An 18,342-nucleotide genomic window follows, 5' to 3' on the forward strand; every position below is an offset into this window, starting at 1 on the left:
GATAACCTGCTAACTATATATGATTATAATAATTGATTGGTTTAAAGGAGCTCCTTATAAACTCAGGAATGATACATTGCTTTTTCCTATTTCATTCATGTTGTTGGGTTCCAGCACAGCTAAACATTACTCCTATCTGTTTTCCATGTATCTGTAGCTTGTTTACAACTGTCCTGTTCTTTCTCCATCTTTTGCACCTTCCCTTAAAGGGACAGTAAACCTTAAAAATAATGTTATATAATTATGCACATAGTGCAGAATTATATAACATTATTTAAGTGCTATAGTTCTAATAGGCTTTTTTCTCTTTAAATATGTAAAAATTACGGCGCTTTTACAGACCCGCTCTCTGCTGAGCGGGTCTGTAATATTTAGTCAGCGCATCGGGCCAGCTGTATAGTCACAGCCCTGCCCGACCGCGCCATAAGACTAAGTGCAGCTCGCTCCTGTGACAGGAGCGAGCTGCACTTAGTGCTATGGTGCGGTCGGGCCGGGCTGTCACTATACAGCTGGCCCGATGCGCTGACTAAATATTACAGACCCGCTCAGCAGAGAGCAGAGAGCGGGTCTGTAAAAGCACCGTAATTTTTAAATATTTAAAGAGAAAAAAGCCTATTAGAACTATAGCACTTAAATAATGTTATATAATTCTGCACTATGTGCAGAATTATATAACATTATTTTTAAGGTTTACTGTCCCTTTAATGCTCCTTAGCAAGTCATGGGTTGGCACAAATTAAAGGGCCATAATACCCAAATGTTTAAACACTTGAAAGTGATGCAGCATAGCTGTAAAAAGCTGACTAGAAAATATCACCTGAACATCTCTATGTAAAAAAGAAAGATATTTTACCTCAAAAAATCCTCAGTAGCCACCTCCCATTGTAAAGGATTTCTAAGCAGCATATTAGCATGTCTGTCCCGGGATAACTGAAGGGATGAGCATCGTGAACTCTCATATTATTTCACCAATCAGGTAAAGGAAGTTTACTATGAAATCTCATGAGAGTTAAGTCAAATCTCATGAGATCACAGTAAGAGTTCATGACCTCAGCACTGCTGATGCTGATTGGCTGCTGTTCATTTCTTCATTTTTTTAATTTTTTTACCTGTAGCTGGGAGCAGCTGAGTATAACTTTTTACACAGAACTAACTCTACTGAGCTGAGGAGATTGTGAGGTAAAATATCTTCCTTTTTTAAATAGAGATGCTCAGGTGATATTTTCCTGTCAGCTTTTTACAGTTATACTGCATCAGTTTCAAGTGATTTAGCATATGAGTATTATGTCCCTTTAAGGTAACAAAGTTAAATCACAGTCTGACAAAATGGAACATGGATTTCACAGATACAAGGAGGCATGCCTGATTAATCTCTTTACAAAAACGGAGGTTTATTATGATGGACTACAAAACCAATAAGAATAATGATAAAAAATGAACACAAATATAAAATTATCAAGGATGTTTATACCATGATTCCCCTTATTTAACACACAGCTAGACAAAGCAGAAGATTATGGCCATTTTCTTGAAATTACCTGTCTCACACAGGGGTCCTGTAAAATCAGGAGAACAAAGACACTCAAAGCTTCCAGGTTTATCCACACATGAGCCTCCATTCTGACAAGGCTGAGAGTAACATCTTCCCATATCTGTGAAAACACAGGAGGTACTTAAAGGAACAGTATACTGTAAAATAGTTTTTTTCCTTAATGTGTTTGCAATTGCTTTTTTACCAACTGCAGAGTAAAAACAGAATTTATGTTTACCTGATAAATTACTTTCTCCAACGGTGTGTCCGGTCCACGGCGTCATCCTTACTTGTGGGATATTCTCTTCCCCAACAGGAAATGGCAAAGAGCCCAGCAAAGCTGGTCACATGATCCCTCCTAGGCTCCGCCTACCCCAGTCATTCGACCGACGTTAAGGAGGAATATTTGCATAGGAGAAACCATATGGTACCGTGGTGACTGTAGTTAAAGAAAATAAATTATCAGACCTGATTAAAAAAAAAAACCAGGGCGGGCCGTGGACCGGACACACCGTTGGAGAAAGTAATTTATCAGGTAAACATAAATTCTGTTTTCTCCAACATAGGTGTGTCCGGTCCACGGCGTCATCCTTACTTGTGGGAACCAATACCAAAGCTTTAGGACACGGATGAAGGGAGGGAGCAAATCAGGTCACCTAAATGGAAGGCACCACGGCTTGCAAAACCTTTCTCCCAAAAATAGCCTCAGAAGAAGCAAAAGTATCAAACTTGTAAAATTTGGTAAAAGTGTGCAGTGAAGACCAAGTCGCTGCCCTACATATCTGATCAACAGAAGCCTCGTTCTTGAAGGCCCATGTGGAAGCCACAGCCCTAGTGGAATGAGCTGTGATTCTTTCGGGAGGCTGCCGTCCGGCAGTCTCGTAAGCCAATCTGATGATGCTTTTAATCCAAAAAGAGAGAGAGGTAGAAGTTGCTTTTTGACCTCTCCTTTTACCAGAATAAACAACAAACAAGGAAGATGTTTGTCTAAAATCCTTTGTAGCATCTAAATAGAATTTTAGAGCGCGAACAACATCCAAATTGTGCAACAAACGTTCCTTCTTTGAAACTGGTTTCGGACACAGAGAAGGTACGATAATCTCCTGGTTAATGTTTTTGTTAGAAACAACTTTTGGAAGAAAACCAGGTTTAGTACGTAAAACCACCTTATCTGCATGGAACACCAGATAAGGAGGAGAACACTGCAGAGCAGATAATTCTGAAACTCTTCTAGCAGAAGAAATTGCAACTAAAAACAAAACTTTCCAAGATAATAACTTAATATCAACGGAATGCAAGGGTTCAAACGGAACCCCCTGAAGAACTGAAAGAACTAAATTGAGACTCCAAGGAGGAGTCAAAGGTTTGTAAACAGGCTTAATTCTAACCAGAGCCTGAACAAAGGCTTGAACATCTGGCACAGCAGCCAGTTTTTTGTGAAGTAACACCGACAAGGCAGAAATCTGTCCCTTCAGGGAACTTGCAGATAATCCTTTTTCCAATCCTTCTTGAAGGAAGGATAGAATCCTAGGAATCTTAACCTTGTCCCAAGAGAATCCTTTAGATTCACACCAACAGATATATTTTTTCCAAATTTTGTGGTAAATCTTTCTAGTTACAGGCTTTCTGGCCTGAACAAGAGTATCAATAACAGAATCTGAGAACCCTCGCTTCGATAAAATCAAGCGTTCAATCTCCAAGCAGTCAGCTGGAGTGAAACCAGATTCGGATGTTCGAACGGACCCTGAACAAGAAGGTCTCGTCTCAAAGGTAGCTTCCAAGGTGGAGCCGATGACATATTCACCAGATCTGCATACCAAGTCCTGCGTGGCCACGCAGGAGCTATCAAGATCACCGACGCCCTCTCCTGATTGATCCTGGCTACCAGCCTGGGGATGAGAGGAAACGGCGGGAACACATAAGCTAGTTTGAAGGTCCAAGGTGCTACTAGTGCATCCACTAGAGCCGCCTTGGGATCCCTGGATCTGGACCCGTAGCAAGGAACTTTGAAGTTCTGACGAGAGGCCATCAGATCCATGTCTGGAATGCCCCACAGTTGAGTGACTTGGGCAAAGATTTCCGGATGGAGTTCCCACTCCCCCGGATGCAATGTCTGACGACTCAGAAAATCCGCTTCCCAATTTTCCACTCCTGGGATGTGGATAGCAGACAGGTGGCAGGAGTGAGACTCCGCCCATAGAATGATTTTGGTCACTTCTTCCATCGCTAGGGAACTCCTTGTTCCCCCCTGATGGTTGATGTACGCAACAGTTGTCATGTTGTCTGATTGAAACCGTATGAACTTGGCCCTCGCTAGCTGAGGCCAAGCCTTGAGAGCATTGAATATCGCTCTTAGTTCCAGAATATTTATCGGTAGAAGAGATTCTTCCCGAGACCAAAGACCCTGAGCTTTCAGGGATCCCCAGACCGCGCCCCAGCCCATCAGACTGGCGTCGGTCGTGACAATGACCCACTCTGGTCTGCGGAATGTCATCCCTTGTGACAGGTTGTCCAGGGACAGCCACCAACGGAGTGAGTCTCTGGTCCTCTGATTTACTTGTATCTTCGGAGACAAGTCTGTATAGTCCCCATTCCACTGACTGAGCATGCACAGTTGTAATGGTCTTAGATGAATGCGCGCAAAAGGAACTATGTCCATTGCCGCTACCATCAACCCGATCACTTCCATGCACTGAGCTATGGAAGGAAGAGGAACGGAATGAAGTATCCGACAAGAGTCTAGAAGCTTTGTTTTTCTGGCCTCTGTCAGAAAAATCCTCATTTCTAAGGAGTCTATTATTGTTCCCAAGAAGGGAACCCTTGTTGACGGGGATAGAGAACTCTTTTCCACGTTCACTTTCCATCCGTGAGATCTGAGAAAGGCCAGGACAATGTCCGTGTGAGCCTTTGCTTGAGGAAGGGACGACGCTTGAATCAGAATGTCGTCCAAGTAAGGTACTACAGCAATGCCCCTTGGTCTTAGCACAGCTAGAAGGGACCCTAGTACCTTTGTGAAAATCCTTGGAGCAGTGGCTAATCCGAAAGGAAGCGCCATGAACTGGTAATGTTTGTCCAGGAATGAGAACCTTAGGAACCGATGATGTTCCTTGTGGATAGGAATATGTAGATACGCATCCTTTAAATCCACCGTGGTCATGAATTGACCTTCCTGGATGGAAGGAAGAATAGTTTGAATGGTTTCCATCTTGAACGATGGAACCTTGAGAAACTTGTTTAAGATCTTGAGATCTAAGATTGGTCTGAACGTTCCCTCTTTTTTGGGAACTATGAACAGATTGGAGTAGAACCCCATCCCTTGTTCTCTTAATGGAACAGGATGAATCACTCCCATTTTTAACAGGTCTTCTACACAATGTAAGAATGCCTGTCTTTTTATGTGGTCTGAAGACAACTGAGACCTGTGGAACCTCCCCCTTGGGGGAAGTCCCTTGAATTCCAGAAGATAACCTTGGGAGACTATTTCTAGCGCCCAAGGATCCAGAACATCTCTTGCCCAAGCCTGAGCGAAGAGAGAGAGTCTGCCCCCCACCAGATCCGGTCCCGGATCGGGGGCCAACATTTCATGCTGTCTTGGTAGCAGTGGCAGGTTTCTTGGCCTGCTTTCCCTTGTTCCAGCCTTGCATTGGTCTCCAAGCTGGCTTGGCTTGAGAAGTATTACCCTCTTGCTTAGAGGACGTAGCACCTTGGGCTGGTCCGTTTCTACGAAAGGGACGAAAATTAGGTTTATTTTTTGCCTTGAAAGGCCGATCCTGAGGAAGGGCGTGGCCCTTACCCCCAGTGATATCAGAGATAATCTCTTTCAAGTCAGGGCCAAACAGCGTTTTCCCCTTGAAAGGAATGTTAAGTAGCTTGTTCTTGGAAGACGCATCAGCCGACCAAGATTTCAACCAAAGCGCTCTGCGCGCCACAATAGCAAACCCAGAATTCTTAGCCGCTAACCTAGCCAATTGCAAAGTGGCGTCTAGGGTGAAAGAATTAGCCAATTTGAGAGCATTGATTCTGTCCATAATCTCCTCCAAAGGAGGAGAATCACTATCGACCGCTCTTATCAGATCATCGAACCAGAAACATGCGGCTGTAGCGACAGGGACAATGCATGAAATTGGTTGTAGAAGGTAACCTTGCTGAACAAACATTTTTTTAAGCAAACCTTCTAATTTTTTATCCATAGGATCTTTGAAAGCACAACTATCCTCTATGGGTATAGTGGTGCGTTTGTTTAAAGTGGAAACCGCTCCCTCGACCTTGGGGACTGTCTGCCATAAGTCCTTTCTGGGGTCGACCATAGGAAACAATTTTTTAAATATGGGGGGAGGGACGAAAGGAATACCGGGCCTTTCCCATTCTTTATTAACAATGTCCGCCACCCGCTTGGGTATAGGAAAAGCTTCTGGGAGCCCCGGCACCTCTAGGAACTTGTCCATTTTACAAAGTTTCTCTGGGATGACCAACTTGTCACAATCATCCAGAGTGGATAATACCTCCTTAAGCAGAATGCGGAGATGATCCAACTTAAATTTAAATGCAATCACATCAGGTTCAGCCTGTTGAGAAATGTTCCCTGAATCAGTAATTTCTCCCTCAGACAAAACCTCCCTGGCCCCATCAGACTGGGTTAGGGGCCCTTCAGAAATATTATTATCAGCGTCGTCATGCTCTTCAGTATCTAAAACAGAGCAGCCGCGCTTACGCTGATAAGTGTTCATTTTGGCTAAAATGTTTTTGACAGAATTATCCATTACAGCCGTTAATTGTTGCATAGTAAGGAGTATTGGCGCGCTAGATGTACTAGGGGCCTCCTGAGTGGGCAAGACTCGTGTAGACGAAGGAGGGAATGATGCAGTACCATGCTTACTCCCCTCACTTGAGGAATCATCTTGGGCATCATTGTCATTATCACATAAATCACATTTATTTAAATGAATAGGAATTCTGGCTTCCCCACATTCAGAACACAGTCTATCTGGTAGTTCAGACATGTTAAACAGGCATAAACTTGATAACAAAGTACAAAAAACGTTTTAAAATAAAACCGTTACTGTCACTTTAAATTTTAAACTGAACACACTTTATTACTGCAATTGCGAAAAAACATGAAGGAATTGTTCAAAATTCACCAAATTTTCACCACAGTGTCTTAAAGCCTTAAAAGTATTGCACACCAAATTTGGAAGCTTTAACCCTTAAAATAACGGAACCGGAGCCGTTTTGAACTTTAACCCCTTTACAGTCCCTGGTATCTGCTTTGCTGAGACCCAACCAAGCCCAAAGGGGAATACGATACCAAATGACGCCTTCAGAAAGTCTTTTCTAAGTATCAGAGCTCCTCTCACATGCGACTGCATGCCATGCCTCTCAAAAACAAGTGCGCAACACCGGCGCGAAAATGAGGCTCTGCTTATGCTTTGGGAAAGCCCCTAAAGAATAAGGTGTCTAAACCAGTGCCTGCCGATATTATTATATCAAAATACCCAGATAAAATGATTCCTCAAGGCTAAATATGTGTTAATAATGAATCGATTTAGCCCAAAAAAAGTCTACAGTTTTAATAAGCCCTTGTGAAGCCCTTATTTACGATCGTAATAAACATGGCTTACCGGATCCCATAGGGAAAATGACAGCTTCCAGCATTACATCGTCTTGTTAGAATGTGTCATACCTCAAGCAGCAAGAGACTGCACACTGTTCCCCCAACTGAAGTTAATTGCTCTCAACAGTCCTGTGTGGAACAGCCATGGATTTTAGTGACGGTTGCTAAAATCATTTTCCTCATACAAACAGAAATCTTCATCTCTTTTCTGTTTCTGAGTAAATAGTACATACCAGCACTATTTCAAAATAACAAACTCTTGATTGAATAATAAAAACTACAGTTAAACACTAAAAAACTCTAAGCCATCTCCGTGGAGATGTTGCCTGTACAACGGCAAAGAGAATGACTGGGGTAGGCGGAGCCTAGGAGGGATCATGTGACCAGCTTTGCTGGGCTCTTTGCCATTTCCTGTTGGGGAAGAGAATATCCCACAAGTAAGGATGACGCCGTGGACCGGACACACCTATGTTGGAGAAAAATGTATGAAATTGGCTTTTTAATGGTTTATTTGTGTATATTAAAGCTCTGATTTTGTGTTTTGAATCCATAACCTAATAAAATGGGTTGAGCTTGTAGGTATAATCAGATCTCATTACTGTATCACATTGTGTACATATACATGCTTCTTTATCTTATATCTGTCCATAAAACAATCACCAGTACTTGGAGAGAACAATGGAAAATCAACATTTTATTACCTTATCTCTGCTATATCCCACTTCTTTTGCTGGCTGTGTTTACAAAGCTTATCTATAGCTTGGACCTGCGGCCACAAACTTTCAGAATAGGTGGGGATGCCACATGCTAAATCATCTATTTCAAATGCCACTATAAGGGTAAAGGAGCTACCTGTAAACAATTTAATACACTCCAGCAGGTAAAGTGTATCATTGGGAACAAATTAAAGGGGAGAAACATTTTGAGTACATTTCCCTTTAAGGGATGTGAGAGGGAGACAGTCTGCTTGTCACATGCTAAAAAGGAACTCCAAAGAGTCAAAACAAAAATGTGCATGATATGTTAGTATGATTTCTGCACTAAGGTAGTGTATAAGCGCATGTGAGCACTTTCTTATGTGGATGTGCTTATCCTCTATCAACTAAGAGACACAACAAAGTACGTGAAAATAACGGATTTCCATTTAAACAGAGCCTCAGGATGTTGCCTGTGTAAAGTTTTGTGCATGCTAATTGTAGTAGCGTATGAGGAGTGAGCTAAATGAGGTTATGATCTGATACAGTGGCACAAAGAGGGGTATGTGTGGTACCGATATGGCAATGCTTCCCAGTGAAGCCGCTGAGGCAAGAGCAAGTGTATGAAGGATTCCCGGTTACACAGTCATCTATACAGCGACCACCATTCTGGCAGGGACGAAGGGTCCAACACACAGACGCTGCAAGAAAATAAAACTGTTCAGTAACAGAAGAAGATTGGCTCTGAGCTATGAACAGAAAGTGATACATCATACTAGACAAATAGTTACTAATGGACTCTCCAATCTGACCAATTACTATGTTACTGCATGGAGCCTATTCACAAAAAATTACTAATTCAAAAGACCATTTCTGAATACAGTCATTTCTTTATTTGCAGAAATGAAATCATGGTTACTTGGCAATACTCTAGCATTTTTTAAATTAAATTAAATAAATGTTAGATTTATGTTATTAAATAATTCTACTTCTAAATGCTTCCAAAATGTGCACTTCTAAAGACCACATCCAACACCAGAAGACAGCATAATGAATACTCTAGATTTCTTTCCAGCACTCAAAATCCTCTGCTGGAGTGACACAAAGAAGCAATTTGTATTTTATTTTTCACTGTATTTCATATACAGAAACATAGATTTTGTTCCCAAATGAGAGCCTGTAGGTTTGTCTACTCTAACTTAAGTGTGGGATTAAATAACCCTCAGAACAACCTTATACATATCCAATGTGTTCTTTAGTTCCCTTTATGTATGAGCACTCATCAATGCTGCTGGAAGTCTATTTTATGCACCAAGCACCTTTCTGTAAAGATAACATAACCCATATTACTCTCTTATGTCCTATCATGACCTCTTGTTCTGGAACTTCTGGAAAACAATTATCATTTTGATGGCCCTCCTTTTTGTAGCTTATATGTTGGAGACATGGACTGTGGTCAGAATTTTATAGCAATAGTCACTCACTGTTGAGAAAGACATGCAGATATTTGTATTTTTCCCAAGAAATATCGACAAAACAAAAGGCTGGAGGTAGATAACATCTGCAATATTACTCAATAGATAAGCTAAAACTGTATCAAGGCTCCTACATTTTTCAAACAGCTGGTTTTGTGCTTCATATTTCTGTCCTGAGAAGAATATCATATTGGATTAACCATTTTTTGTTTTATCATGGTGGTTACCACAAATGTTCTGCTACAGGGTAAAACTAGCAGGTCTGTCTTTATAATACTACAGCTCTGTAGAAAAACTACTGACTTACTTGTGTTCCTGCACTCTCCGACTTGCACATGGTTGTTGTCAATGCGGAAAACCCAGCGCCCAGGAATGCCAACATTGGTGGTGTTTCCTATCCCAGCTATGTCATCTGTACGAGAGCCTGGAATATTAAAGTACCTCCAGCCATCACCCGCATTAAAACCTGCCTGGGAGGTACAGAGAGTCCATTACTAGCAACCAGTTTTGACTTTCTAAACAAACTGTACATTATTGAAACAGCTAATTTTAAATAATACATCTTTATCAAACTCAGGCAAAATGCACAATTTATCTGATTTGTTTTAGCATCTCTTATTGTTTACTTAATTTGTCATATTAGTTTAGCAGCCTTACTATAGTAGAACTATTTAAAATCTAGATTTTGCTTAGAAAACAGAAGTGTTACAACAAAGAAGATACTGAACAGCACAAGAAAGGAAACAGAGAAACACTGGTATACAACATGGTTCTTAGATCCTTTAAAACATTTCTTTCAAGGGACAGTCTAGTCAAAATTAAACTTTCATGATTCGGATAGTGCATGCAATTTTAAACATTTTCAAATTACTTTAATCATCAAATTTGCTTTGCTCTCTTGACGTTCTTTGTGGAAAGCTAAACTTAGGTTGGCTAACATACTAATTTCTAAGCCTTTGAACAGCCTCTTTTCTCTCTGCATTTTGACAGTTGGATACTGCTAGTTCATGTGTGTCATATAGATAACAATGTGCTCACTCCCGTGGAGTTATTTAAGAGTCAATACTGATTGGCTAAAATGCATGTCTGTCATCAACAGAACTTAAATAAGGGTGCAGTCTTAGAGGCTTAGATAGAAGGTAATCACAGAGGTAAAAGGTGTATTAATATAACAGTGTTGGTTATGCAAAACTGGGAAATGGGTAATAAAAGGATTATCTATCTTTTTAAACAAAAACATTTCTGGAGTAGACTGTCTCTTCTAAAAAAACAGTGTCTCAATACAGTAAGTAACATTAGTTTATATCTGCTGTATAAAGATAAATCACAAGAGAAGACATGATATTAGATAATGCTCAGAAAGCTGCTCATTTACCTGTGCAGCAATGCCCCCTCTACCAGAACTGTCACCTCCACTGCTGGCATGCCGACCAGTTGTCCATTCTATGGTTTCATAGTTAAATATGGTGAAGGAGCGATGACCGTCTGTGATCAGCACAATCTGGAAGGTGTTTATCTGAGGACCATATTAAAGAAGTAGATAGACAGAAGCTTAGGTGGCATCTAAAGAAAATGGTTGTCAAGAGCTCACAAAATAGCCAAGGGTATCAGTTATCAAGAGTTCACAGACAGCCACATCAGGGGATCACATGACTATTAGCAGAATGTGTCAAAATATCTTAGTCAAAATACAAGGCAGAATTTGTCAAAAGCTTCAAATGATAACCTACTGAATAGCCTTATCAAGAAAGTCAAACAAAAGCAAGCAACACAAGCTGAAAGAGTGTAGAGAAAGACCCAACAAGGAACAGTTGTATACAGGTAACACTCACCGGAGAAGAAGCATCACCCCCATAGAAGGTGACCCGATACCAAGTAGCAATAAATGCCCATGTGGCAGTAAAGTTTGGCAATTCAGGGAAATAGGTGCGCACATCCTGGGTGGCAAGTCTCAAAATTTTAGGATCCTCTGTTTCACGGTAAACCACATCTCCTCCTCTACGGTTATCAACATCAGCCCAAAAAGCAGCTACCACGCGCCGATCACCAGAGATAGGAAATGCAACAGGTGTAAACTGGGACACCTCCCGAAGGAAGGATAACACTCCATTATTATTTACCTGTAAGAAGGAAACAGAACAATATATTAATAATAGCTAATCTCTGATGATTTTATTACCCTCAAACAATAAGGATTTTATTCTGTTTTTATGTGTGCACGTACACACATACATATGCCCACAAGCACGCACACACTCATGTAAAGTGAAGTTTCAATGAAAAATACCTAGAGAGAGGTAAATTTGATCATGAAGAAAATCTATTTATTAATTTATTTATTTTTAAAACTTAATTCTCTATCTGAATCATAACTTTACTGTTCTTTTAAAGAAATGAACACCCAATGAACGTATGTCATTTTAAAGATGCAACAACATATGTGCTTGTATACATTATCTCTGTTTATTGTAAAACTTACAGTTTTATGTGCTTATTTATTTATGTATTTATTTTAATCACTGTGTTCATATGAATCTGTCCTTAAGCAAAAAGTAAACTTGAGCCTTATCACTGTAATCAGAAGAGTTCCACTGATTGACATGAATCTGTTTTTGGTTCCAGCAGTAACATGATAGGACTAACCACAACACAACTCTTTCAACAAAATACTATGGAATTACGTATTAAAGTTTCAATTATTTGCATTAGTGTCTAAACGAGTACATTTCTAGTCTCATGTTTTAATGCCCTGCTGGGTAAAGCTGTTGCCAATTTATAAATAATGTAACTAGTAATAAGCCCCCTAGATATACCATAATGATTACAGTTCCCTTTATGGTAATCAATCTGACATAAATATTTATTTTGATTCCTCTGTGGCAAGATCCCATATATTTTGAACTTTTCACTGGTGCTTTATGAGGTTACATGCTTTTGTTCTGTAAACATTCTTAAACACGAGAGAGGTGTAAAATAATCTATATTTACAATTGACGTAATTTCCATTACTTGCTCATCTTTGACAGCTGCATTTCATAATATGTTCTCTACTGAATCTAGGGGTAGATTCTATTCATGTTAAAGGGACACTAAACCCAATTGTTTTCTTTCATGATTCAGATGCATGCTATTTTAAGCAACTTTCTAATTTACTCCTATTATCATTTTTTCTTCGTTCTCTTGCTATCTTTATTTGAAAAAGAAGGCATCTAAGCTAAGGAGCCAACCAATTTTCGATTAAGAACCCCGGGCAGCACTTGTTTATTGGTACTGTCCAATCAGCAAGGACAACACAGGTTGTGAATAAAAAATGGGCCGGCTTCTAAACTTACAGTCTTCCTTTTCAAATAAAGATAGCAAGAGAATAAACAAAAATTGATAATAGGAGTAAATTAGAAAGTTGCTTGAAATTGCTTGCTCTTTCTGAACAATGAAAGAAAAAATTGGGTTCAGTGACTCTCTTTAAAGGGTACATCATCATTTATTCTGCGAAATTCTCAAAGTATTTAGCACATTTTGTACATAAATTCTGCAATAAGCCCCTAATAACACAGGGAAGCTCACTTTTTGTATTTGTATTTCTAAAGTCATTTAAAGGAAAAGGAAGATTGATGAATTCCACCATGGAACATAACCAAGAAAAAAAAAAAGATACTAATAGAAAGCAGAAACACAATTTCTCTATTTAAGCCTAAAAGAAAAAAATGAAGAAGGCAGCTCTTAACCATTTATATAGATGACAGGCTCTATAAGAAGAGCTCTTCAAACACAATTGTGTGTGTGTGTGGGGGGGGTTAATCACTGCTATTAGAATTATTTAAAGGGACATAAAAGCCAAAATTAAACTTTCATGTTTCAGACAGAGCGTGCAACTGGAAAAGAGAAAAAACTTTCCAGTATACTGCTGTTGTCAAATTTACTTTGTTTTCTTGCCATCCCTTTGTTGAAGAGCATTTAGGCTCAGGAGTGTGAATTTTAAGCACTATATGGCAGAAATCTTTTTTCCCCCCAGTAATGTTTAAGATTGCAAACACAGCTGCCATATAGCATTCAAAACATGTGCACATTCCTGAGCCTACCTACCTACCTATGTGGGTAACAAACAAAAAAACTTAAGAAACAGGCATTTCTCCGGGGATAAGAAGGGGTTCCTGTGGGTTTCAGCACACGTACATGGAGGCAAAATATACATGTATATGGTCAATGCCGTGAAACATTGCAGCTAACTAATGTATTATATACATTTGTAAACTTCCAGAGACTTACTTGAAATAAAAGACAAACTTTTTTATGATCATATATAAGTTTCATATTTAGGTGGTCAAGCAACATAGTTTAGCAAATTGAAGAGATCTATGATGAACTTTAATATGTGCATATAGGGTTGCCAGCTGTCCTGAACAATAATACTAGACAACTTCTCTCAGTGACCACTTCTCTCAGTGACTGGGCACAATAGTAATTGTGGTCACACAATGCTACCTTTTGATCCCACAATATATATATTTAGACCAATGTATATATTTAGAACTCAGCAGTCATTTTACCCCTTGGCTGCCAGTTATATACACATCAATAATTTTACTTATTTGGCTATCAGTTACACACATAAATAGAAGTGATCTGACCCCCTTGACTGCCCCTCACTTTCTGATCCATATACATTTAACAAACACTCAGCGATGGACACTTAAGTGTCCAGTATTTTTGTGAAGATTTTACTGTACAGTCTGCTAAAATACTGGGGCCCGATCCGATATGCAGCGTCGCCCGCAAAAGCCGGCGATGCCAAATTTTGCGCTGGTTTGGTATCACATATACGGCGTAGCATACAACTTACGCACGTATATTTCTGCCTTCACCCGTATTTTTTTTACCCATAGAATGACATACAAAACACGCGCAGTTTGGTATCCAATATACAACGTAAGGACTTACGCACGCAGATTTCAGAAAATCTACTCCATTCTCATCTCGCTACAAATTGCAGGCGCAGGAACCCTTGCACTGACTAAAAAACCAACATAACTCCCTGGAAGCCTTAACAAACACATACATTTAAGAAGCATCTCAAGGTTAAAGGGACAGTATACTATGATATTGCTTTTTTAAGGTTTATATGTGTATTTGAAATAGTTTTAAGCCACAACATAATCAAATGGATTGAGCTTGTAGGTACTTTATCACATTGTGGACATATACTTGCTTATTTACTTTAAATTGGATTACCTTCATCTCTTTAGAACCCACTGGAGTGTAATTTATTCTAATGCTAACACACTGATACAATAATATATAAAGGGACAGTCAAGTCCAAAGAAAACCTTCTTCTTTTAAATAGGGCATGTTATTTCAAACTACTTTCAGATTTAATTAGAACACTTGCTTTGTTCTCTTGGTATTCTTAGTTGAAAGCAAAACCTAGGATGGCTCATATGATCATTTCTAACACCTTCTTAAAGGCTGCCTCTTTGCAATTGTGTCAAACCAATCACACACACCACAACCTCTCACCTGCAGACTTCAAACACCTGATAATGCCCACCCTATCAGTAACATCACAACTATATATACCAATGTGTCAATTTATATTGGATGTGAGATACATTGATTTACATCTTACAAGTGAATATTACTATATGTACCCTTCAGAAACAACTATTGTGGATGTGAGTTATAGTACAAGAATATGTCAGAAACAGGATAATATTACCTTTTTTTGGCCATTTCCACACAGGCCTTATTATATGTTTTAACAGTATTAGTGTACTAAAACACCCTTCACATGGATGTGGATGACAATTATATGGTAAATAACAGAAGACAAGATTTATGGTGAACTATAAGAATATTATTATTTTTTTAGGCTTCTTGGATGAGGGGGCTGAGGTGACTGGAGTGGATTTCCTGGTTCTCCTGGTTTGGGAAGATTCAGATGATTCTGCTGGAGTGCTGGCCACAGATGATAGGCTGGAGGCAGTGTCCTGCTGGTGTGTGAAGTGCTCAACCAACACACCCAAGAGTTGGTTTTGTTCCCGCCATCTGTTGTCAATCTGCATCTGCATATCAGAAATAACTCTCATCATCTGCGACTGGTTTTGTACAATTGCAGTTAATGATGCTGCCATGTCCCTCTGCAACTCTATGCTACGCTGGAGTAACCTCTGTTGGCTCCTGTGAAACCTGTGTTGGCCTTTTTGTCTGCTCTCGCAGCTTGTTATGAGCCTCCTCTGGAGTGAAATGTATTCCTCGCCCAGGGGAGAATACAGTGGATCTACAGGCTCTTGAGCTGCAGTGATTCTAGGTGCAGGTTCAGCTCTATCTGCTGGTGCTTCATGGACAACTTCAGCTGCTGGTGCTTCAGGGACAACTTCAGCTGCGGGTGCTTCAGGGACAACTTCAGCTGCGGGTGCTTCAGGGACAACTTCAGCTGCTGGTGCTTCAGGGACAACTTCAGCTGCTGGTGCTTCAGGGACAACTTCAGCTGCTGGTGTTTCAGGGACAACTTCAGCTGCTGGTGTTTCAGGGACAACTTCAGCTATATGCTCATCTGAGGATGGTGGAGCTCTCCCAAGGGAAGCGGATGGTGGAGCTCTCCCAAGGGAACGGATGGTGGAGCTCTCCCAAGGGAAACGGATGGTGGAGCTCTCCCAAGAGAAGAGGATGGTGGAGCTCTCAGGCTGGATTGGTAGTCCCATTGACAACTAGTGTGTGACCACTCAGCCTGTCCAGTTTGCATTTCTTGCGACATCCCCTGTGTGGAAAAGCCATGACTGGCCTGATATTGTGTTGGGTGGGGGGGGGGGTAAAGACATGGACCCTTCGTGGCTGAGTTGGCTCCCCCTCAAAGCCAAAAGGATATTCCTAAGGCCAGGTATCTTGCCAGGGGTCGTATGCCAATGGTGGTGGCATAACCTCTGGGTCCTCAACGGAGGCAATCCAACCCTGCTCATGCCTGGGAGCATACTGTCCATGTTGCTGCCTGAAGACTGGTGGTGGAGGTGGCTGCATGGCTGGTGGTGGTGGTGGAGGTGGTGGCATGCCTGTTTGCAGCCTGGTGACAGGAGGTTCTGTGCTAGGGACAATACTCATTCTTGTGTCAAACTGTATAACATGCATGTGCACAATGTGATTTGTGATATGAGGGATTTTAATCTGCACAGTATACAGGTATGTGTTTCATACAATAGTTATGTGTGCATGTCAGTGATGGAGAAAATGTGTTCTTTAAGTGACACTATGGTCACACAATTTACTTAGCCTGATGTAGGCACAGAACCTGCTTTCAGAGCTAAAAGTATTGTGATGGCTATAGTGTCCATTTACTGAAAACTCTACATGTGGCTTGTGGCCTGTGTTACTCTGAGACATGTTAGTATTGCACTATTCCACCTCATATCATGAATTTCATTGTGTTAAGTAGCATTAATGTCAAATATAATTGTAGATGTTTTTGTTAGTAGACCAAATACCATGCTCCTCATTGTGTACATGAATGTGTGACATTAAAGGATGTTATATCTCAAATACATATAATACTGGTGTGTGGGATGTTACTCACCAGCATGAGGTGCTGTGGTTGCAGCCCCTGAGTCACGAGCCCCTGGAAGTCCACGGACTGCTGTGATACTCAGGGACCTGTGTATCATCTCCTGCCAGGTGTTGTATTCGGTTTCCAGGGGTGAACCACCGCCTGTTCCCCTCTGGTGCATGGCTTCCTGCCCCATCTTCCTTTTCACCCGCCTCTTGCAATCGTTCCACCTTTTTTTAAGTCCCTCAACAGTCCTCCTCTGCGGGGCCACACTGTTTACAGCATCCTCTACCGCCAACCATGCTGCCTTACGCCTTCGGGCAACGCCTTTGCCCTTCTCCTGGCCAAAGAGGGCACTGTGGTTGTCCATGATGGCCTGGACTAGCACAACATTCTCATCAAATGAGAAGTTGGGCATCTCATGCGCTCCTCCTCTGTGGCCACCTGGCTTCCTCCCTGGGATGTCCCTGGTGTGGGTTCCTCCCTATCCTCTCCCTCCTCCCCCCTTCTGTCCCCATGTGCACCCTCTGTCCCTCTTCTAAGTGTGCCTGGTCTCTGGGCATCTCCCCTCCCATCATCCCTTCTAACTCTCCCTCTCCCCACTCCACTAACTCCCTGACGGGGACCCCGCTGCTCCTCCTGTCCGCTACAATACTCCTCTCCCTGCAACTCCGCTCCCCTCCTCCCCTCAGCCCTACCTCTCCCTGACATCCTAACACTACACACATTCACACTCACTCCCAGTTCAATCACACACAATCACAACCAAACACTCAGCCTATCACACTATAAAATTGAAATAAAATGTGTGAGGTGTTAGAAAAAAAAAGTGTTGTGTATTTTGTATATGTATGTATGCAATATGTGTGCAATATGTAAAAATAAGTGTAAGTAAATGTACAAGCTTACCCAAACAAAAATCCGACTTAACTATTATGCTGCGCCTCTCTCACTACTCTTACTAATCCTAAACTCACTGTAGTGTGCTGTAGCTCAACGAACCATTCAAACACACTGAAGAAAATGGCGGCTGCGCATGGGTTTTTATATGACTTTTGAATAGCGTAATTACGTTGCACATTTTTAGATGGAGTAATTTTTACGAGTCTTAGCCAAATTTGCATAAAACTACACTTTGAGACTTTAAAATGTGTATTTGCGCACTTTTTCGGAACAACGCCAGTTTGTCCTACTTACGCCACTTTAGCATCTGACGGCGCTGTATATTGGATAGCCCGATGTGCGAGGTGAAATTACGGGCAGCGTGAGTTCCCTCGCTTGTGCCGAAAACTACGCTGCATATCGGATCGCGCCCCTGGACTGTCCGGTTGAATACTGAACACCTGGCAAACCTATGTGGATATATTACAGAATGTGGCGCCCATTTTCATTCATATGCATTGTTTTTAGTGATGAACCGAAATGTAAATTCTGGACCGAAACTGAACCCGAAAATCTGGGATGCACTTGGCCGAAAACCGATACCGAAAATGTGTTTT

The 18,342-nt window shown here is 41.0% G+C and overlaps 1 protein-coding gene across 1 annotated transcript in view; it reads right to left on the reverse strand.

Moving 5' to 3' along the window:
- Nucleotides 1–18,342, reverse strand: part of SNED1 (sushi, nidogen and EGF like domains 1) — a 482,978-nt gene that overhangs the window by 357,512 nt on the left and 107,124 nt on the right. The window contains exons 2-6 of the mRNA XM_053709904.1: nucleotides 11,145–11,432; nucleotides 10,688–10,828; nucleotides 9,620–9,782; nucleotides 8,413–8,538; nucleotides 1,539–1,652 (exon numbers count right to left, since the gene is read on the reverse strand). Of these exons, the coding sequence (XP_053565879.1) occupies nucleotides 1,539–1,652; nucleotides 8,413–8,538; nucleotides 9,620–9,782; nucleotides 10,688–10,828; nucleotides 11,145–11,432 (832 nt within the window). The remainder of the gene's footprint in view (nucleotides 1–1,538; nucleotides 1,653–8,412; nucleotides 8,539–9,619; nucleotides 9,783–10,687; nucleotides 10,829–11,144; nucleotides 11,433–18,342) is intronic.

This window comes from Bombina bombina, chromosome 4 (assembly GCF_027579735.1).
Source record: "Bombina bombina isolate aBomBom1 chromosome 4, aBomBom1.pri, whole genome shotgun sequence".
In the NCBI taxonomy this organism is placed as follows: Eukaryota; Metazoa; Chordata; class Amphibia; order Anura; family Bombinatoridae; genus Bombina; species Bombina bombina.